Here is a 23,945-nt window from a genome sequence, read left to right on the forward strand (position 1 = left end):
TTACCTTGGTTGGCAATCAAAATACAGGGAAGCCCATTAATTTTTTCTATTTAAAAAATAGTTAAAAAAAAAATGACGTTGGATCCCCCCATTTTTGATAGCCAGCTAGGGTAAAGCAGACGGCTGTAGCCTGAAAACCACAGCTGGCAGCTTTACCGTGGTTGGGGATCCAATGTGGAGGTCCCCTCAGGCTCTTTTTTATAATTATTTTATAAATATTAATAATTACACAATAAAAGTAGGGTCCCCCCCAAATTGGATCACCAGCCAAGGTAAAGCGGACAGCTGTGGTCTGGTATTCTCAGGGTGGGAAGGTCCATAGTTATTGGGCCTTCACAGCCTAAAAAAAGCAGGCCGCAGGCACCCCAGACGTGGCGCATACACTAGATGCGCCAATCCTGGCGCTTCACCCCAGCTCATCCCGTGCCCTGGTGCAGTGGCAAACGGGGTAATAAATCGGGTTGATACTAGCTGTAAAGTCACCTGAGATCAAGCCCAGCAGTTTGTGATGTCATGGCGTCTATTAGATACCCAACATCATAAACTGTCAGTACTAACAAAAAAAAAAAAAAATCGACAAAAGAAATTTATTTGAAAAAACAGTCCCCAAAACATTTCCTCTTTCACCAATTTATTGTAAGAAAAAAAATAAAGGGGTCCCACGACGACTCTGGACCGTCTAGAATATGGGGGGGAGACACTCAGGGAACGTATCCCCCATTTTCTAGGAGTGCGGACCCTTCATGTGAGGAGTGTGGGTGCAATGAATCTGCACTCACTCTTCTCGGGTCCACAGCAGCAGAGTCCATGTCGTAATGGTTGCTACCAAAGCTGCAATGCCCTGCTCATGAGGTAAGCGCATGCCTAATCAGGAGAACTACTGTAGAGGAAGCTCTGCTCACTGGTATATAGGTGCTCAGAGGTAATAATAGATAAAATTAGTGAGTAACCTCGGCACTCTAAATCTCCCAGACTAAGTCAGTAAGTCACAACGGATAGTAATGCAAAATCACTTTTTATTGGTCCGTATTAAGAAAAAAAAAATTTTCATAAGCATATATGTTTTTGTCCAAAACAAGTTACAAATGACGTTTCGGCCTGAGCCTTCGTCAGATTAGACTTATCTGCATGTAATCATGAAAAATGACAATAATCAGTATCACATAAGAGTGAGAGAACAATAACATAAACTCGAACAATGTAGAGGTACAATTGGGATGCAGCAAAAAAATTGCAACACAGCAAGAAATGAAACACATGATACAAATGTCATAATACAGTACAAGGACAATATAGTAATGACAAATATGGGGTCAGAGTAGGCTTAGACAGCTCTGGTACGAAAGAGATGTCAATCATAAAGTAACATGTGCAGTAGGTGTAGAGCTACAGTATGCATGGCAGAGCTAATGGGTAAACCGACCATAGAAAAAGAACGGAGAAAAAGTGGAGAAAAAGTGGAGAAAAAGTGGAGAAAAAAGTGGAGAAAAAAGTGGAGAAAAAGTGGAGAAAAAGTGGAGAAAAAGTGGAGAAAAAGTGGAGAAAAAAATGGAGAAAAAGTGGAGAAAAAGTGGAGAAAAAATGGAGAAAAAGTGGAGAAAAAAATGGATAAAAAGTGGAGAAAAAGTGGAGAGAAAAAGTGGAGAAAAAGTGGAGAAAAAATGGAGAAAAAGTGTAGAAAAAGTGGAGAAAAAAATGGATAAAAAGTGTAGAAAAAGTGTAGAAAAAGTGGAGAAAAAGTGGAGAAAAAAATGGATAAAAAATGGAGAAAAAAGTGGAGAAAAAGTGGAGAAAAAGTGGAGAAAAAAATGGATAAAAAATGGAGAAAAAAGTGGAGAAAAAGTGGAGAAAAAGTGGAGAAAAAGTGGAGAAAAAGTGGAGAAAAAAATGGACAAAAAATGGAGAAAAAAGTGGAGAAAAAGTGGAGAAAAAGTGGAGAAAAAGTGGAGAAAAAAAATGGAGAAAAAGTGGAGAAAAAGTGGAGAAAAAGTGGAGAAAAAATGGAGAAAAAGTGGAGAAAAAGTGGAGAAAAAGTGGAGAAAAAAATGGATAAAAAGTGGAGAAAAAGTGGAGAAAAAGTGGAGAAAAAGTGGAGAAAAAGTGAAGAAAAAGTGGAGAAAAAGTGGAGAAAAAAATGTAGAAAAAGTGGAGAAAAAATGTAGAAAAAGTGGAGACAAAGTGGAGAAAAACTGGATAAAAAGTGGAGAAAAAAGTGGAGAAAAAAGTGGAGAAAAAGTAGAGAAAAAGTGGAGAAAAAGTGGAGAAAAAGTGGAGAAAATGTGGAGAAAAAATGGAGAAAAAGTGGAGAAAAAGTGGAGAAAAAGTGGAGAAAAAGTGGAGAAAAAATGGAGGAAAAAATGGAGAAAAAAATGGAGAAAAAGTGGAGAAAAAGTGGAGAAAAAGTGGAGAAAAGTGGAGAAAAAGTGGATAAAAAATGGAGAAAAAAGTGGAGAAAAAGTGGAGAAAAAGTGGAGAAAAAGTGGAGAAAAAAGTGGAGAAAAAAGTGGAGAAAAAGTGGAGAAAAAGTGGAAAAAAAGTGGAGAAAAAAATGGATAAAAAGTGGAGAAAAAGTGGAGGAAAAGTGGAGAAAAAATGGAGAAAAAGTGGAGAAAAAGTGGAGAAAAAGTGGAGAAAAAAATGGAGAAAAAGTGGAGAAAATTGGAGAAAAAGTGGAGAACAAGTGGAGAAAAAATGGAGGAAAAAATGGAGAAAAAAATGGAGAAAAAGTGGAGAAAAAGTGGAGAAAAAGTGGAGAAAAAATGGAGAAAAAAGTGGAGAAAAAGTGGAGAAAAAGTGGAGAAAAAGTGGAGAAAAAGTGGAGAAAAAAATGGATAAAAAGTGGAGAAAAAGTGGAGAAAAAGTGGAGAAAAAGTGAAGAAAAAGTGGAGAAAAAAATGTAGAAAAAGTGGAGAAAAAATGGATAAAAAGTGGAGAAAAAGTGGAGAAAAAAATGTAGAAAAAAATGTAGAAAAATTGGAGAAAAAATGGAGAAAAAGTGGAGAAAAAAATGGATAAAAAGTGGAGAAAAAGTGGAGAAAAAGTGGAGAAAAAGTGGAGAAAAAAAATGGATAAAAAGTGGAGAAAAAGTGGAGAAAAAGTGGAGAAAAAGTGGAGAAAAAATAAAGAAAAAGTGGAGAAAAAAATGGAGAAAAAGTGGAGAAAAAAATGGATAAAAAGTGGAGAAAAAGTGGAGAAAAAAATGTAGAAAAAAATGTAGAAAAATTGGAGAAAAAATGGATAAAAAGTGGAGAAAAAAATGGATAAAAAGTGGAGAAAAAGTGGAGAAAAAGTGGAGAAAAAAAATGGATAAAAAGTGGAGAAAAAGTGGAGAAAAAGTGGAGAAAAAGTGGAGAAAAAATAAAGAAAAAGTGGAGAAAAAAATGGAGAAAAAGTGGAGAAAAAGTGGAGAAAAAATGCAGGAAAAAATGGAGAAAAAAATGGAGAAAAAGTGGAGAAAAAGTGGAGAAAAAGTAGAGAAAAAGTGGAGAAAAAGTGGAGAAAAAAATGGATAAAAAATGGAGAAAAAAATGGAGAAAAAGTGGAGAAAAAGTAGAGAGAAAGTGAAGAAAAAGTGGAGGAAAAGTGGAGAAAAAGTGGAGCACCCTTTGGTGCCTTTCATGTGGCACTAAGGGGTGCTTAGCTTTGTATTTAGCCAAAAAAATAAAAAAAATGACGTAGGGTTCCCCCTAGTTTTGTAGCCAGCTAGGGTAAAGCAGACGGCTGCAGCCTGCAGACCACAGCTGGCAACCTCACCTTGGCTGGTAATCCAAAACTGAGGGCACCCCACGCTGTTATTTTAAATTAAATAAAGAATTTTTAAAAAAAAACACATAGGGGTCCCCCAAAATTGGATCACCAGCCAAGGTAAAGCAGACAGCTGGGGCCTGATATTCTCAGACTAGGGAGGTCCATGGTTATTGGACTCTCCCCAGCCTAAAAATAGCAGGCCGCAGCCGCCCCAGAAGTGGCGCATCCATTAGATGCGCCAATCCTGGTGCTTCGCCCCAGCTCATCCCGCGCCCTGGTGCGGTGGCAAACGGGGTAATATATGGGGTTAATACCAGATGTGTAATGTCACCTGGCATCAAGCCCTGGGGTTGGTGAGGTCAGGCGTCTATCAGATACCCGACATCACCAACCCAGTCAGTAATAAAAAAAAATAGACGACAAACACATTTTTATTTGAAAAAACACTCCCCAAAACATTCCCTCTTTAACCAATTTATTAGAATGAAAAACAAATCCAGGTCTGCTGTAATCCAAGGGGTTGCCATGACGATCCACACTGTCCCAGTCAATGAAGAGCAGGATGTTCCCCATTGGCTGGGAGAGCAGTGCAGTGACCTGAGCTAACATCAATGGGTCAGCCCAGGTCACTGCAAGGGATGACAAGTGCTGCTGTCAGCGAGGTACATTACCTGCGCTGATCTCCAGCACACTGACAGCCCCTGTCACTGAGTTCAGAGGGAGAGGCCCGTGACGTCACCGCTAGTCAGTCTCGGGTCGGAAGCGAGAGGTGATGTGACAAGCGGCGGCCATGGAGGACAGTGACAGCACTGAGGTCGGGATGGCGGGACTTCATCACCGCAGGTAAGCCGAGCGGGACCATGTCTGTGTGTGTGTGTGTGTGTGTATATGTGTACATGCCGCGGGCAGGAGGGGGCGGAGCGAGCTGAGCGGGGAAGTGTGGGCTTCCTGCACGTAACTAAGATAAACATCGGGTTACTAACCAAAGCGCTTTTCTTGGATACCCGATGTTTATCTTGGTTACCAGCTTCTGGCAGGCTGCCAGCGATGGCTCCTGCACACTGTAGCTGTAAAAAGCCCTGCTTTTTGCTGCTAGAACCGTTCTCGAACGTATCTAGAACTATCGAGCTTTTGCAAAAAGCTTGAGTTCTAGTTCAATCTCGAACAGCCCCCAAAATTACTCGAGTCTAGAACTGGAGAACCTCGAACCACGAACCGCGCTCAACTCTAGTCCCGACACTTCCGGTCATGCACACTAGGCTTCTCTGAAGCCGGGATGCATACTCCTGCCTTCATACTGTGCATGACCAGAAGTACCAGACATTCAAATAAGAAGTCACAGTGAACACAGGTATGCTTATCACCGCTGTTAATGCTGTATTGACTAGCATGTTAGCACGCACCTGTGGGTGTGCTACCTTGCTAACAGTGCTTAATGAGCGCAGTAACTAACACCCTTTCGACTAGTCCCTGCGCTCATTAACATATGATAAAAGATTTTTAGAAATACCTTTACTAAAGAATTCTTTATATTTGCTACTAGATACAGGGACAGTTAGGCAGGGATTAGCAATATGCACCCAGAACTTCTCATGGTTCTGAGTGGATATTGCACCTGACAGGTTCCCTTTAATTGTGTAAGACATTAATTGCATATCTTACTGAATTCACTTCCTATTGGTTATAAAATGCAACATACAGAATATTTCCTTTCACATCATACCTAATCTGTAATCTAAATTTTATGTCTCTAGGATTAATCTGATTGGTGAAAAACTACTTTATAGAATATCAGAATCCTTTGTGATTAGTGCTTTCATAAATATTTTACAATAATAATTTTCTAAACTATTGGTTTCACATATGTTGTTACCTTTTTGGTTAGATATCAAACTTTTGATTCGTTATGAGCAGCAATAGGTTATAAGATATATTTTTAATGAAAGTCATTGAGTATATGAGGCATTAGGACAAAGAGGTCAGTGCCTCTTGATACGGAGTCACTAGAAACATGCCATGTACTGTTTTATCATGCTAGTTAATGATGCTTTTGCATCTTAGATCAAGGTGAGATGAAAATATTTATTCAGTTATTTTTGCATAATGTATGTTTCCTGTCTGCTTCTTAATGATACCATGAGCCTATTGTAGCCATTCAATTCTTTTATTAGTCACCTTTATCATGTTCTTTGTGACATTTCTTTCAAACAATCCATGATCCCAGCACGGTCCTACAGCCCCAAATTCACATAGGCCAATTATGTTTAAAAAAAAAGAACAAATGCACAATATCTTTAGTTATAAATTAGGCATAGGCAGCTCAGCTTGAACTGGACAATATGTTCTGTTGTCCAAGGGAAAACATCTAAAGACTAATTACAGAGCCATGAGATTACCTCCTAAAAATAATGAAAAGGTGTCTGATTGAGCTTTGCATTTGTCAGGAGTTTGTTAGGTTGCTTATTTAGAAAGGTCAGCACTAATAGCTATCATAAGGTGCCAACGTATTTTAAAATGCAAAAGGATTTGATGCTTAGTTTAAACTAATAACCTTTTGTGAAGGCTTAATTCACAGTGGAAATACTTTTGGGTCAAAGTAATATTTTGATTCTTATTGAAATAGCTTTTTTCCCAAAGTGGAACAGGGAAAGCAGAAAAATAATTTTCTTATATTTTGTAGTTATAAAAAAAATAAAGAAATGAAATAAAAGTGATCAAAAAGTCATGTCACCAAAAATGGCACAATGGAAAAGTACGGTTACCTTGTAAAAAGAAGCTCTCACATTGCTCTGTCTGTACAAGAATAAAAAAGTAATGGTCTTATGTATTGTCATTATACATTCAAGTTTATAATAAGGTTTTGATATTAATTACATTTTTCCTATATCCCAAAAATTATCAAAAGTGTGATATTAAATCACTAAAACTTCTTTTTCTAGTGCATTTTATATTTCTCAATTGAATTACAGCTAAAAACGTAACAAAAAAAGCTGCAAAAATGTGTCATTTCTCCATCCTGTAAAAATAGGCTACATTCCCAAACCATTTAAATGCTGTTTGAAGTGAACTTTTTAAACCATATTTTTCTCCAAAAACTAAATGTAATTACAACAAGCAGGTGAAGCATAAGTTATCTGTTTATTATTTCTTATTCCTTTAACACGACACTTTGGCTAGAAAAAGACTCTTCAAGTTTACTAAAATGTGTCATTTGTTGTAAATTCCCAGGTGAATAGCGAGATCTTCCAAAACTAATGTATATCTTTTTTTGTAAACCAAATAAAGATGATTGAATCTTTTGAAATTCAAGTTTTTTTCTTTTTCTTTGTCACTAATCAAAGGTTGACCAATTGCCTTCGTAAGATGCGATCTCAGGTTTCCTATGACTCTATCCAACCAATTTCAAGATTTTTAACTCTATTTTAGTAATATGTAAGTTACCTCTTCATAGAAACAGATATTAACTCAGTAGTACAGTATTTTTTGTTTTATAAGACACCCTGGATTATAAGATGCAGCCCAAATTCAGAGATAAAAAAGGTAAAAAACAAAAAATGAAGTTCATTTTATACTATGGTGGTGTCTTACCAGAGGTGGGGCATCTGTGGTGGTGGAGCGGGGTCACAGGACTCAGGGGCGGTGCTGGAGTAGGGCGATGCTGCAGGCACTGCGGTGGGAGCTGTGTTGGCTCTGGTAAGGGCTGTGCTGACTGTGGAGGCCATGCTTGCTGTATGGAACAGGGTGCTGCGGTGGGTGTCACCGATGCTCTATCGGCGGTGTGGGCTTTAAAGAAATGGCATCCGGAGTTGGCGTGCGCACAGATATCAAGCCGAGATCTTGATTGCACACACGCGACCTCAAGGAGCCATTTTCCTAAATTCCGATGCTGGGAGATGAATAGGCCGGATGCTGCACATGTGCAGATGAGTTCTGGAGCCGAGTGCTCCATCTGCACACGCGCTAACTGTGAGCACCATTATTTGAAGCCTGCACCGCCAATACAGCATCTCACCTGCTGCACTGCCCTGCTTCACACAGCCCTCATCGCAGCCAGCACAGCCCCCATCGTAGCCAGTACATTGCCCCGTAGCCTGCACAGCACCCATTCTTCACCTCCTGATAAGCTATATTCGCATTATAAGACATTCCTCTCATTTTCCTCCCAAACGTTTGGGAGGAAAAGTGCATCTTATAATTAAAAAAAATATGGTAATTACTAGCCCATTTAATTACACAATGCACTGACAGACTTTTCAGACTTAAAAGTAAAAAAAATACTGTTCAAAAGTTATTACTTTCAGCCACTTGTCATCAGGCAGACCATTTTTTGCAGAATATCGACAAACTGATATGGTCAGTGTTACAGGTAACATCACCTTGGGGTGGCCGACATAAGAGATGTGAGTTGCCCACCTGTAGTGGTCACCTCAGGGACGTCTCTCCACCTCCAGGGACGCCACAGGGTCTTCACTTGGTTATTTCTGGCAACAGGTATGTCGGTTTTATATATATATATATATATATATGAGTCGTGACGCCACTCATGGTTTGTGGTCAGGGTTATGGGTGACCGCCACTGCAAGTTTAACGAGCATCTGGGGCTGATGGAGTCTGCAGTCGGATGGTGTGGCCTCCCATGAGTGAGGCTGGCCCCAGGGGATCGGGTGTGTAGAACAATAGGTCCCAGAATAACTCAGTCTCAGTCCGGAAAGTCTTTCAACTTGTTTTTACTCACTTTTGGATGGTTTTGTGAGGTACCCGGGCGATGCTGAGATTAAACCAGGAGAAACCAGGTATTATTTAGGCCGGTCTAAGGGTAACCGTTAACTCGCCTTCCTAGCACATCTTGTTTGAGATAACCCCTGACTTGAAGTACCGTGGGATTCATCCAGGGAAGTCGTTACTGCCTTTTCTCCCCTTTTTGGCCCATTTGCCGGCAGCGTGGACCAAGGAAGATGGCTCCAGGCTCAATCCTCCTTATGGTTGGTGAAGGACTTGTAATTCCCCTCACCGGCAGGTTTAACAGATCAATAAATGGACCTCTACTCTAGGGACCTGTTTCCTGTGTGTGCCTAGTCACCAGGAGTCACCGCACTTGACCGACTGACTCTCTCAGCGTCTTTCTGACTGACTTGCTGGTGACCATTCTCCCCCGCTAACAGCTACTCCACGTGCAAGGTCTGACTAGCGTGTGCGTGCGCCTGCGTCTCCTAGCAACCATGCTCACTTCTACCAGACTGGCTCTCCTCCTACTTTCCTGACAGACGCTGCAACTTTAGTTCCCAGCCCCTCCACTACACCCCTTGATGAGATGTGGAGGCAAGCCCCCTCTTGGGTCTATCCAAGGGTCCCCTCTCAAGGTGTGGGAGACCTGGTTGCTGTGTGTCTGTGCGTACACACCCTATTCCAGCCTTTAGGATTACCTGGAAGTACTGCCCTAGCATGGGTGCAGTACTAAGTGGTGCCTGAGCAGGTCAGGGGCGCCACAGATGTACAATACATGCACTAATGTTTTCTGCTTCCAACAATAGAGGACCAATTGTGGTTTGCATTCGGTAGCACTATTGCATGGGTGACTAGTATAATTGGTGTTAGGTGGCACTTGTAGTGCTCCTAGCAGCTCCCATATTTTTAGATGCAATATGTTGATTTTTCTTTTTTCACTAGTTCATCCACTACCATTACATTTTTTGTTTTACTATACATTTTGTACACCTCTTTAAGTTTTTCTACTCCATATAATTCAGTCTTTGTCAAAAAAGGACACAATAAGAAATTTTAGGCAGGTATGTATACAAAAAGCAAAATGTGGCAGCAGGCTGAAACATAGCTGTTGCGTGAATGGTTTTAAAATTTGACTAGTAAAACCGAAGAGCAAAAACAGGCATGCGCTTGTTGGAATGTAATTTCTACATAAAAAAAATATTTCTACCTTTTGATAAAAATCAACATCCCTTCTCAAAAATGAGAAATAGGAAAAGCTAGGTAGGTATATGACTAAAAAGCAAGCACCTGTAGTAGGATACTGTATTAGTGTGCATGGATATAACTACTGTATAGAAAAGGGGGTAAGCAAAACAAAATGTTGTCAGTGAGCTACAACATTGCAGTGTGGCTATATGCATACAAAGTCTTTTCAGACAGATTCTGTATAAATGTGCCTGAAAAAATCCTTAATAAACAATAAAAATAATGTCAAAAAGAAAAGAAAGGTCTAGTAAGTGGGGAATAAATAAAATAAAAAATATTGAGAAATATTAAAAACATGAGAACATAGCAGTAGCAGAATAATAATCTAACTACTCGTATTACCAACTCCCTCTGTGATGCCATCTCCTGTTTGTTTTTGTATTTCATTATGTGAATTGATTTTAACTTTGCATGACCTCAGAAGAAGGCTTCTCCGCCAAAACGCGTAGTCATTTAATTAATAATTTTTGACACTGTCAGATTATTATTCCACTACTGCTATGTTCTCATGTTTTTAATATTTTTCAATAAATGTTTTTTTATCTTATTTTTTTGCCCACTCACTGGACCTTTCTTTTTTTTATTATTCTCCGTCGGTGAACTCCAGTTCTGGTCCGGAGCGAGACTGTCGGGTAATTGTCTTGAAGCAATGGATCATTACTATTAGCAGTAAGCTGGCATTTTTTATTTCTGAATAAAAATAATAGACAATGTAAAAACATCTTACTATGCATACATTTAAACATTTGTAATTTAATTTATTTGGTATGGAAGCTGTCACTATCTTATATCTACTTTTAAAAAATTTTAACAGAAAGACTGCTGCAAAATTACAAAAAAAGATGACAATAAAAGATCTGCTTAAAAAAACAGGGATATGTCAATTTCTAAAGATGCCATGCACACGTGTGCTTAAATGTCTGGATTTTTTTTAATTAAAAAAAAAACAAAAGCATATATATATATATATATATATAAATATATATATATATATATATATACAGTCATATGAAAAAGTTTGGGCACCCCTATTAATTTTAACCTTTTTTCTTTATAACAATTTGGGTTTTTGCAACAGCTATTTCAGTTTCATATATCTAATAACTGATGGACTGAGTAATATTTCTGGATTGAAATGAGGTTTATTGTACCAACAGAAAATGTGCAATCCGCATTTAAACAAAACTTGACCGGTGCAAAAGTATGGGCACCGCAACATAAAAGTGACATTAATATTTTGTAGATCCTCCTTTTGCAAAAATCACAGCCTCTAGTTGCTTCCTGTAGCTTTTAATGAGTTCCTGGATCCTGGATGATGGTATATTTGACCATTCCTGTTTACAAAACAATTCCAGTTCACTTAAGTTTGATGGACGCCGAACATGGACAGCACACTTCAAATCATCCCACAGATGTTCAATGATATTCAGGTCTGGGGACTGGGATGGCCATTCCAGAACATTGTAATTGTTTCTCTGCAAGAATGCCTGAGTAGATTTGGAGTGGTGTTTTGGATCATTGTCTTGCTGAAACATCCATCCCCTGCGTAACTTCAACTTCGTCACTGATTCTTGCACATTATTGTCAAATTGTCAAGAATCTGCTGATACTGAGTTGAATCCATGCGACCCTCAACTTTAACAAGATTCCCGATGCCGGCATTGGCCACACAGCCCCAAAGCATGATGGAACCCCCACCAAATTTTACTGTGGGTAGCAAGTGCTTTTCTTGGAATGCCGCGTTTTTTTGCCTCCATGCATAACGCCCTTTTGTATGACCAAACAACTCAATCTTTGTTTCATCAGTCCACAGGACCTTCTTCCAAAATGTAACTGGCTTGTCCAAATGTGCTTTTGCATACCTCAGGTGACTCTGTTTGTGGCGTGCTTGCAGAAATGGCTTCTTTCGCATCCCTCTCTCATACAGCTTCTCCTTGTGCAATGTGCACTGTATTGTTGACCGATGCACATTGACACCATCTGCAGCAAGATGAAGCTGCAGGTCTTTGGAGGTGGTCTGTGGATTGTCCTTGACTATTCTCACCATTCTTCTTCTCTGCCTTTCTGATATTTTTCTTGGCCTGCCACTTCTGGGCTTAACAAGAACTGTACCTGTGTTCTTCCATTTCCTTACTATGTTCCTCACAGTGGAAACTGACAGTTTAAATCTCTGAGACAATTTTTTTTATCCTTCCCCTGAACAACTATGTTGAATAATCTTTGTTTTCAGATCATTTGAGAGTTGTTTTGAGGAGCCCATGATGCCACTCTTCATAGGAGATTCAAATAGGAGAACAACTTGCAAGTGGCCACCTTAAATACCTTTCTCATGATTGGATACACCTGCCTATGAAGTTCAAAGCTCAATGAGGTTACAAAACCAATTTAGTGCTTTAGTAAGTCAGTAAAAAGTAGTTAGGAGTGTTCAAATCAAGAAATTGATAAGGATACCCATACTTTTGCACCGGTCAAATTTTGTTTAAATGCGGATTGTACATTTTCTGTTAGTACAATAAACCTCATTTCAATCCAGAAATATTACTCAGTCCATCAGTTATTAGATATATGAAACTGAAAGAGCTGTTGCAAAAACCCAAGTTGTTATAAAGAAAAAAGGTTAACATTAATAGGGGTGCCCAAACTTTTTCATATGACTGTATATATATATATATATTTATATATAATTTCACCAATTACAAAAGGAAAGATACTTGAGAAATGCAAGGAATATCAGTATAGATGCTTGTGATTTTAGTTTTTTTTTTCTAAGAAATTGTGCTGTCTTGCTTTTGCTTTCTAGGGCATTAGGAATGAAGAAAAAAAATGTAATTGTAACTCAAATACTGCATGACAGATGACAGTTTGCACTGGCACTGATAACTCTCTTTTCCCTATTAATTGAATCTCTGAATTATTCCCAGACTACTACTTTCATCTTTTCAGTGCTGCAGTTAAACAAAATGTTACTTTCTAGAGTATTTATCCAATATTTCAGGGATTTCGCTTCCTGTGTGTATTGCTGTATTGTCAGTATTTGAATCAAATTTGATTCACATCAAATGGATTCAAGCATCTTCAAGCACTAACTTAACAAGATGGCGTATTGCCTAATTTAATAGTTTGCTTACCACTACATTAATAATGCTTGTAAAAGAAACATTATTTTTTAATAATCATGCATAATGTATTGTTTATAATAGCAATAGCTAACAATATGAGTCCAGCATGGTTTTACTGATTAGGGCGTTCTGTCTCTGTGCCAGTTTTTAATATTTCACTTTTGTCAATAGTGAGACACTTTCAAATTGAACTTCTATAAAGGTCATACACAGCTAGAGTGAAGTTTAGTAATCGTTTGCTTTGTATTTCAAATGTCATATTCATTAGAAGACTTACAATCAAAACAGTTAAGAGCAATAATAATTACCTTATATTTCAAAAAATCTAACCCAGTTTACAATAGTAAAAGTATGTAAGTAAGTAAACATCTTTAGAAACTCTAATTCACATTTTAAAAGTTAAGGGGTGCTGCATTACTTTGACCATTAAAAATAAATCTCAGTTTTTCATAATATAATTTTTGGTTACATAGTTACTAGAGATGAGCGAACCGGCCGCGGTTCGGCTCGAGTTCGGTTCGTCGAACGGAGGTCCCGTTCAAGTTCGCTTCGTCGAACGTTCGACGAACCGAACTCGAACCGCATAGGAAACAATGGCAGGCAATCACAAACACAGAAAAACACCTAGAAAACACCCTCAAAGGTGTCCAAAAGGTGACAAACAACTCACAACACAACACAAACACATGGGGAAGTGACAAGGACATATACTCATGCGAAAACAAAAGAGCTGGACAAGGAAAAAGAGGAGGACACACAGATATATGAGTATATGCAAGGAAACGTCGATGCCATTACTGTGCAACTTGAGCCCTGCTCATTTTAGGCTTCCAATCTGGATAAATTGCCTGAGGTTGCCACGTACGCCTTGGGGATCTTGTCGTGTCCTGCAGCCAGTGTTCTCTCGGAACCTGTCTTCAGTGCTGCTGGGGGTCTCTGCTGGCAGATAAGCACACGTGTCTGTCCACTGACAATGTGGACATGGCTCTCAGAGAACTTTTCTTCCCCTAAGTCAGCCAGGGGACGGGAAAGGCACGCATATTTTTGAGAGTGCTTCATGCAAAGCATCTTTTTCATTTTGAAAAGGGGGGTCAACTGATGCCAGTCAAGTGGGGTGTGTGTGGCCCAATTAGTGGCAACAAGGGAGACTGTGGTTGGAGTCCCCTCGCTGTGTTTCTAAAAGAACCAAGATGAACAAGTCATGGCTCTCAGAGGACTTTTCTTCCCATGGGTCAGCCAGGGGAGGTGAAAAGCATGCGTATTTTTGAGAGTGCTTCATGCAAAGCATCTCTTTCATTTTGAAAAGGGGGCTCAACTGATGCCAGTCAAGTGGGGTGTGTGTGGCCCAATTAGTGGCAACGAGGGAGACTGTGGTTGGAGTCCCCTCGCTGTGTTTCTAAAAGAACCAAGATGAACAAGTCATGGCTCTCAGAGGACTTTTCTTCCCCTGGGTCAGCCAGGGGAGGTGAAAGGCACGCGTATTTTTGAGAGTGCTTCATGCAAAGCATCTCTTTCATTTTGAAAAGGGGGATCAACTGATGCCAGTCAAGTGGGGTGTGTGTGGCCCAATAAGTGGCAACGAGGGAGACTGTGGTTGGAGTCCCCTCGCTGTGTTTCTAAAAGAACCAAGATGAACAAGTCATGGCTCTCAGAGGACTTTTCTTCCCCTGGGTCAGCCAGGGGAGGTGAAAGGCACGCGTATTTTTGAGAGTGCTTCATGCAAAGCATCTTTTTCATTTTGAAAAGGGGGGTCAACTGATGCCAGTCAAGTGGGGTGTGTGTGGCCCAATTAGTGGCAACGAGGGAGACTGTGGTTGGAGTCCCCTCGCTGTGTTTCTAAAAGAACCAAGATGAACAAGTCATGGCTCTCAGAGGACTTTTCTTCCCCTGGGTCATCCAGGGGACGGGAAAGGCACGCGTATTTTTGAGAGTGCTTCATGCAAAGCATCTTTTTCATTTTGAAAAGGGGGGTCAACTGATGCCAGTCAAGTGGGGTGTGTGTGGCCCAATTAGTGGCAACGAGGGAGACTGTGGTTGGAGTCCCCTCGCTGTGTTTCTAAAAGAACCAAGATGAACAAGTCATGGCTCTCAGAGGACTTTTCTTTCCCTGGGTCATCCAGGGGATGGGAAAGGCACGCGTATTTTTGAGAGTGCTTCATGCAAAGCATCTTTTTCATTTTGAAAAGGGAGGTCAACTGATGCCAGTCAAGTGGGGTGTGTGTGGCCCAATTAGTGGCAACGAGGGAGACTGTGGTTGGAGTCCCCTCGCTGTGTTTCTAAAAGAACCAAGATGAACAAGTCATGGCTCTCAGAGGACTTTTCTTTCCTGGGTCATCCAGGGGACGGGAAAGGCACGCGTATTTTTGAGAGTGCTTCATGCAAAGCATCTTTTTCATTTTGAAAAGGGGGGGTAAACTGATGCCAGTCAAGTGTGGTGTGTGTGGCCCAATTAGTGGCAACGAGGGAGACTGTGGTTGGAGTCCCCTCGCTGTGTTTCTAAAAGAACCAAGATGAACAAGTCATGGCTCTCAGAGGACTTTTCTTCCCATGGGTCAACCAGGGGATGGGAAAGGCACGCGTATTTTTGAGAGTGCTTCATGCAAAGCATCTTTTTTATTTTGAAAAGGGGGGTCAACTGATGCCAGTCAAGTGGGGTGTGTGTGGCCCAATTAGTGGCAACGAGGGACACTGTGGTTGGAGTCCCCTCGCTGTGTTTTACATGATTTTCGAAGGGCATGACGTGCCTAATAGGTTGAGTTTCATCATCTGCAACTTGTTGGCAACAGAAAGGCTGCCTTTACACCCTTTTGAGACCGAGGATTTTCGAGACCTTATGCCCATTGCAGTGCCCCAAGAGCCGTGGGCCAGTCGTCACTCCTTCTCCAAGAAAGGCGTGCCCGCGCTACCACAGCAGGTCGCACACAAACTCACCGATTCCTTGAGAAACTCTGTGTGTGACAGGGTGCATTTCACCACAGATACTTGGACCAGTAAGCATGGAGAGGAGAGTTACATGTTGCTGACTGGGCACTGGGTAACTATAGTGAGAGATGGAGAAGGGTTTGCTGTACAAGTCTTGCCGTCCCCATGACTTGTGTGTCAATCCTTCCTCTGTATGTACAAGTTCCTCCACTGCTTCTGCCTCCTTAACCTCATGTGGGTCCTCCACCTCGGCCCAAACCCTGTGTGGTCAGGCCACCCTTCCTTGTAACTGCGCCCAAGGAATCACACACACCTCCTTACTATGCTGGCAGCAGAGCTAAAGGCCATCAGGTGGTCAAATGTTTACTTTGAAATGTAGGGGAAATGTGAGACACTGCTGAGGAATTGTGGACAGTTAGCTCTGGAGAGTGAGACCGAGTTTCATCAATGGTTGTCTACACTCAACCAGCAGTCAGGGAAGGTCGGGTGCGACAATGATGCAAACCAGTCTGCGACCCTTCTTCAGGGCAATGTGGCACACGTGCCTTGTATGGCTCACGTGTTGAACCTGGTTGTCCAGCAATTTTTAAAACACTATCCCGGCCTACATGGCCTTCTGCAGAGGGCACGGTGTAACGCCTGCCTGGATCGACACACTCAGATGGGCTGTAAAGGATAGGCTAGAGGCTAGCCACTCACCAAGCTGGACACCCAGAACCCTGAAACCCTTTAACCCCTATACAGTGATTTGGAATTACACAGGGCCCAAGTTGATCAATACCTGTGGAAGGCTGCAGTTCCAGAGAATAGTAGTCATGCAGGGTCAAAAACATTAATTGAGAAAGAGGAACAGAATGGGATGGCCAGGACTTAATCAGAAAACAAGCAGAGGTGAAATGCGGATCGGCCAACGAGGTACATAAACAGCAAGCAGGAAAAGTAGTCAGGTAACAAGCACACAAACTCATAAAACTGAACTGGGGGAAACAGTAACAATAGGTTCATAGCTTTGTCTGGCAGTGGTCTGCAGACAGGAGGGGCCTAAAAAAGGGTGTGGTGTCTTCCCATTGGTTGTAGCTGAATGATGGTACTTCATCTGTGAGATACCCACCACCTACATTCAGCCTGTGGTTCTGTATCTGTCAAGGTAACGCAACCCAGTGGGTGACCATAACCTGCGTCCACTTGCGCCGCAGGCATCGACTCCTTTCCCATCATCAGCACTATGCACGAAAGGAACACGTTGTCACCTGGCGACCGGAGTACAAATTGATTGAGTGGACTACGTTGGTGACTTAACAGCCGTGTGCGGCAATGATGCAAACCTGTCTGCGGCCCTTCGTCAGGGCAATGTGACACACGTGCCTTGTATGGCTCACGTGTTCAATCTGATTCTCCAGCAATTTTTAAAATACCATCCCGGCCTACATGGCCTTGTGCAGCGGGCACGCTGCTATGTGCTCACTTTCATCCTTCGCACCCAGCAGCTCAACAACTTTCATCGCTCCTGAAGTCTTAGGGTCTGGCGGTTAAACGCCGGAAATGCGATGTTCCGCCACGCAGGAATTGGAATCTGCACATGTTGCAGCGTGTGTGGCAGCACCGCAGAGCCCTGCTGAAATACGGTATGACGTATACCCTGGGCTAACTTGATCCAGAGGTGGAACAGATCACGCTGCTGGAGTGGTGTCAGATCAAGGACCTATGCACCCTTCTACACAGTTTTCAAATGTCGACGAAGATGTTTAGCACTGGCGATGCCATTCTCAGCGTGACAATTCTGGTCATCTACAAGATGGAGCACACTGTAAGCATTATTCCGAGTCAGGTGTTGGTCCAAGAGGAAGGTGAGGAAGTACAGGAGGAGTCATATGCAGAAGGGATAAAAAGATCTACAAGGTCCATACGGTGAGCAGAACCTAGGAGGCAGTCATGGTGGGGGATAGGGATTAACAAGGGCACATAGTATCAGCAAAAATTGTTGAGGAAGGTGCAGGAGCCCATGAAGAAATGGAGGACGAACTGGCGATGGGCATGGAAGACTCAGCAGATGAGTGAGAGTTTGCTCACATTTCGGTTGTGCGAGGTTGGGGGGAGAGGGCAGAGGAAGGAGGCACGATTCTCACCTCTCTGCCACCAACACACCAAGGACTTGGTCTTCCTGGATGCACAAGACACATGAGCGCCTTCTTGCTGCACTACCTACAACATGACCCTCGGATTGTACGAATTCGAAGTAATGCGAACTACTGGGTTGCCACACTGTTAGATCCCCGGTACAAGACAAAATTTGGTGAAATAATTCCTGCCATAGAAAGGGACGCACGTATACAGGAGTATCTGCAGAAGGTGGTACTGATTCTTAGATCTGCTTTTCCAGTAAACACCAGTGCTGCACAGAGTGAATCTCAACGCTTTGTCATGGATAGGAGGAAATGGTCTTTTACTTGTCCACATCTGAGGGACCGAGGGCTGGCTGCTGTGCTGAGATGGCATTGAGTACGGTGTCCCTGCAGAGTTGCATTTTTGGTCATATACCAAATGAGTTGAAAAAGCACAAATGCTGGTGGAAAGGGGAACAGGTGTGTTGGAAAGGGGAAAAAAGTTTTTGTCCGTGGGTTTGTTGGTTAAGCAAAAGTAACATTTGATGAAGAAACACCATCTGTTATGGTGGGACTGGCAGATTTGGATAAGGTGGTATATACTATGTTACCGCTATATAACGAAAATTAATAAGAAAAGAAAGAGAAAGGTATATATCCCCATCAGCAGTCAATGTCCACCGTGCTCCCAGATGGAAAAGGAGAGGTTAATTCTGCCTTACCAACTGTGGTGGCGGCCTGCATCGACGCCCTATCCCTGCCTACCTCTGGCCTAAAGCCGCAATGGGTTCAACACATGGAGGTGTGCTCTTTCGGAGCATAATAGAAGACTGCGCACCTCCTTGTTGGCTCCAGCCCGTTTTATAACCTGGGTCCGCCCCAAACCAGGGTGGACCGCAATGCACCTCCTGGAGACAAAAGCAGAGTCACACGTCATGAGTGGCATAACTAGCGTCCTATTTGGAACTGCAACTTCATTAATGACCTCATGGCTGCCACGACACAAACACCTCACCAGTCATCGTCTGACCATCAATAATGAGGTGACAAGTCATAAGGGCGGGCCTCTGCAAGCCATTTGGGAGTGGCCTGGCCACATTGTCAGGACACCTGATGCCCTGTGGTCTATATGGGCCCCCCACATCAGGGGCAGGGCCAAAGAGTTCATTACCGGACCTAGTCTCTGATGCAGTAAGTTCCTGACCATGGTCAGTTGCATGAAATACAGTCTCTGAAAAAAGACTATCAGCTTTAGCATGGTGTCTAGGCACAAAACAGGACTTAGACCCGGCACGGAATGCAAGTACCTGTGCAAAGAGGCTTTTTGCACTAAGTGTGGGAGCATGCGCTGTATCCCGAAATGAAGACTTAGCCTCAGGAATGACACAGTCAGGCTGAGCATAGTCACTACGGGAAACACTGTAGTTAGGCTGCGGCTGGGGTAAATTGGCACACGCATGCGCACTAGCTGCCTCTCCACACTTACACGTGGAGGAGAAATTGCTCTTCGGGTGTGGACTTGGAGATGCTGTCTATGAACAGAAGGAAAAGCTAAAGGAAGCCTCACTTTCTATCCCTCCGAATTATCAAATGCAGCAATGAATTTCCTGAGTTTGCTATAACATTAGCGTAGCAAAATGTGCATGAGGGTGTCCTGCACAGGTGCTAGAAATAGCTTTGCACCAGTGGGACAATAATGAAATACAACATCCAGTTCTATGATGCCAATAAATGGCAGTATTTTTTGCTATCATTATAGATTATTAAAAACAGAGCAGGAGGGTGTCCTGCACAGGTGCTAGAAATAGCTTGGCACCAGTGGGACAATAATGGAATACAACATCCAGTTCTATGATGCCACTAAATGGCAGTATTTTTTGCTATCATTATAGCTTATTAAAAACAGAGCAGGAGGGTGTCCTGCACAGGTGCTTGAAATAGCTTGGCACCAGTGGTGGGACAATAATGAAATACACACACTTAGCTGTGTGTGTGTCTGGGATTGGCTGACATGCTGGCCCGCCCCACTACACGCGCGCGCTTAGGGAAGGAAGACAAGGAAAAAAAAAAATGGCGATCGCCATTATCCATACAGCAGTGATCTGAATGCGCTGTTCCCGCACACTATACACTGAAATTTCATAATAGTGTGAGTCACAGAGTGACTTACACTATTACAGCGGAAAACCAGCTACTAATTAGCTGGTCTTTGTGCTGCTAGAACCGTTCTCAAACGTATCTAGAACTATCGAGCTTTAGCAAAAAGCTCGAGTTCTAGTTCTATCTAGAACAGCCAAATTACATAAACCCTATCTAAAACTTAACATTTATTTTACATAGATTCTAAAAGGTATATTTACCACATTTAAGTGAATATGTGCACAGAAGAGAGAGGGAGATAATCCCTACAATATCCACTCCCTCCTGTGCTCTACCTAGCCGCGGAGGTCGGCACCCTAAAATTGCGCAACGGCGCCCCCACTCCTTGACGGCTATCCCTGCTATGACCCTATGAGTCCCTAGCCAAAAAGATAAAGTGCAGTGCATATAATTAAAATGCAGTGCAAAACCATAAAGTGATATTGTGCCAGTATGAAACTCACAGTCAACCTCTAAAATAAGAGATTGCAAATCTTTTCTCATTTTCTGGTTCATCAGGAGGCCGATATCCATCTATTGTGGCAGTCAGCTTAGTATCATGTAAATTTGGCAGCACTCTGACTGCCACGGGTTTATCATGCCACAATAGATGGATATCGGCCTCCTGATGAACCAGAAAATGGGGAAACGCGTTGAGGCAGCATAAGCTAAGTTTATATCCCTGCTATAATTGTGAATTCATTGAGAAAAGATTTGCAATCTCTTATTTTAGAGGTTGACTGTGAGTTTCATACTGGCACAATATCACTTTATGGTTTTGCACTGCACTTTAATTATATGCACTGCACTTTATCTTTTTGGCTAGGGACTCATAGGGTCATAGCAGGGATAGCCGTCGAGGAGTGGGGGCGCCGTTGCACAATTTTAGGGTGCCGACCTCCGCGGCTAGGTAGAGCACAGGAGGGATTGGATATTGTAGGGATTATCTCCCTCTCTCTTCTGTGCACATATTCACTTAAATGTGGTAAATATACCTTTTAGAATCTATGTAAAATAAATGTTAAGTTTTAGATAGGGTTTATGTAATTTGGCTGTATATTCCTAAACTAGTGGAATTTGAATCTATCTAGAACAGCCCCAAAATCACTCGAGCCGCAAACTGGAGAACCTCGAACCGCGAACCGCGCTCAACTCTAATAGTTACATAGGTTGAAAAAAGACCTAGGTCCATCTAGTTCGACCTAACTTTTCTGATTAATTTCACCATACATCTTTGTATTGATCAGAACTCATTTCTGATATACAAGACAAACACAACTTAAAATCCATACTGCTTGTGGCAAATGGAATTTTTCCTACACATGTTATTTGCACAAAATGTTGTGACATGTCCCTGTTTTAAAAGTGGTTGGGCCTTAGGCAAAGGAGAAGAGGCCTATTCCACACATTAAAAGTGCATTTGTACCAGAATATGGCTTGCAAAGATTTAAAGGGCACCAACCAGCAGGATTTTCATATATAAAGTAAAACCAGTGCTATACTGGTGCTAGGATGCTGATTGTAACTGTACTTTTTGTTCTTTGATTGGATGCCTTATTTCATAAATATGTGCAAGTAAAGTTCCAGCAATGCACTGCTATTTGATTGACAGCTGCAATAGGAAGGGAATATGTGGGTTGGGTCTTGCTATCTATTCTTGACCCTGCCCACCTGCCTGGCCTTCCTCCTCTGTCGCCATTATAGATGTCAATTTCGGTGCAGGCAAACAGACAGAGGCAGGAATAGATAGCAAGACCCAACCCGCATATTCAGTTCTTGTTGCACCTGTCAATCAAATAGCAGTGCACTGCTGGAACTTTATTTGCACATATTTCTGAAATAAAATATCCATTCTCAAAACTGAAGGTATGCCTGGAATCAGCATCCGGTCGCCAGTATGGCACTTGCTTTATTTTATACACGTAAATCCTGCTGGTTGGTTCCCTATAATTTTTTGGCTCACAGACAAACCAAAGATGTGTCAAATTTATTAAGTGGTGTGTCATTCTAAATATATTTGGTGCACTTCAGCAGGATTTATGTTCAAGCCCCCTCATGTTCTTCATAGGTGATTGACTGAGAATGTGTAACTGCATGTAGTGAGAAGCACTCTGGTGAACTTGACAGGAGGAAATGAGTATAGCATTATGGTGAGGAGTGAGGATAAGGTGGTAAGTGCACTCTGTGAGGAGGAAGGTGGAGGAGGGGAGAGAGCTGTTTGATAGGGCTTGTGCAGATGGCAGTAGTTTTGATTGGATTTTGATTTAGAAAAATATCGGATTAAACTCGGGCCAATGTTATTCAATGAGGCATATTTCCTTGGACCAAGAAAAAAATTTCAGCATGTTCGATTTGCCTTCATAAACTGAATTGTATTTGTCTATGGGTGCAGGAAAAAATTTGTTTAGAGCAGAACAATTTTTATGAACTGACAGAATGGTGAAGATGGGGAAATTGTTTTTTATTATACTTCACATCTGAGAAAATACAGGTCTCACTCTGATAGATAAAACTCTGAAGAAACTCAGGTCTGAGTCTGATTAGCATAATCGGACCATTTTTCTTGGAGGTAGAAAATACGGTCGTTTAACCCTACCCTTAAGAAGTACAATACATTTTATGCACTGTATTTCTGATAGTACACAGCAGGTCTTTCTTAATAAAACAGTTTGCGTAAAGTAATAAGAGTATCATACATTAGGATGACAGATCAATTGTGAACAAAAGCTTCTACTGTATGAAAACATCTTAGAATTCAGTGCATAAAATTTTATCTTTTATTTCTTTTACCTTTTTTGCTATTTCAGTGGTCAATTGCTGAAGAGATGGGGATGAGAGTGAGTGAAGGCTGCCATTGCTAGAAACTGGATTCTGCAAACCAATGTAAGCAACTGCATTACCAGCAAGGATTCTCTGAAGATCCTATAAAAAGAATGACAATTTTATTTGCTTCAGAAAAAAAAGTGCTTTTTCACCAAGATCTAGGCGTTTATGGTTATTTTAAAACACCCCCATTTGCTTTTCAAGGGTTCTGAAGAGAATATAATTCACATTTACCTGTAACAAAGTCAACGCATCCACTCAGCATTTACTTAAAAGCATGGAGTGCCAAACTATTACAATGCTCAGCCAGCTGAAAGGATTTTAAAATATGTTCTTGACACACGGAACACATCAAGCGTAGTCATTGCTAATGCATTCTGTTCCTTACTAGAAATCCACATTCACATTGTCATTGTAATAGCATCTATAAATTCAGATTTTCAAAAAGGGCTAACTAGGGAATCAGCTGGATAAATCATTTGATTTGACCATACTAATCTCTTGGTACAACAATGAAACAATTTGCATGAAAATGTTACAGTGTAGCAGAGGCAGTGCATCACAATTAGATTTAACTTGTATTGGAGACAAAAAAATCTACATTTTCTTCTACAATGGAAATTATGAAGGATTTTCTTTCCTTTACCCTTTCTTTTTTTAAACAAAGGGAGATACAATTCAATAAAGAAATTTCAAAAGTAAAAAAATATTAAAATATACAATTTTGAGTCCAGCTGCTTTTACCCCTACACATTTGAGATGCTTTATGGATTTACTTTGAAGAATATTTCCCAGAGGATGCTAAAGGGAATCGCTTGTATAGACAACTCATTTTTGTATGTCCTCATTGTAATATTCCATATATGTATACAGTGTATATATATAAAAAATGTGAGGTAGCAGCGTGCTCACACCAACAGTCTATTTATTGTTGCAGCATAAATAGATCCAGTTTTCCACAGTCAAATAAAATCTCTTCCGGAACACCGCTGGTGCAGATAAACAAATCCTAAAAGTCTTGCTACCTTAGGACCCCGTTAACTTCAGGGATCTGTTTAGGTTCTCCCAGGCTCACACTCCTGGCCAGTGTTCACTCCACACAGAGCCAGCTCACACAATGTGT

The 23,945-nt window shown here is 41.4% G+C and overlaps 1 protein-coding gene across 1 annotated transcript in view; it reads right to left on the reverse strand.

The window, feature by feature from the left end:
- Window positions 1–23,945, reverse strand: part of NAALADL2 (N-acetylated alpha-linked acidic dipeptidase like 2) — a 937,508-nt gene that overhangs the window by 335,503 nt on the left and 578,060 nt on the right. The window contains exon 9 of the mRNA XM_075341533.1: window positions 22,790–22,921. Coding sequence (XP_075197648.1) covers window positions 22,790–22,921 — 132 coding nt within the window. The remainder of the gene's footprint in view (window positions 1–22,789; window positions 22,922–23,945) is intronic.

The sequence above is a fragment of the Anomaloglossus baeobatrachus genome, chromosome 3 (genome assembly GCF_048569485.1).
Source record: "Anomaloglossus baeobatrachus isolate aAnoBae1 chromosome 3, aAnoBae1.hap1, whole genome shotgun sequence".
NCBI lineage: Eukaryota > Metazoa > Chordata > Amphibia > Anura > Aromobatidae > Anomaloglossus > Anomaloglossus baeobatrachus.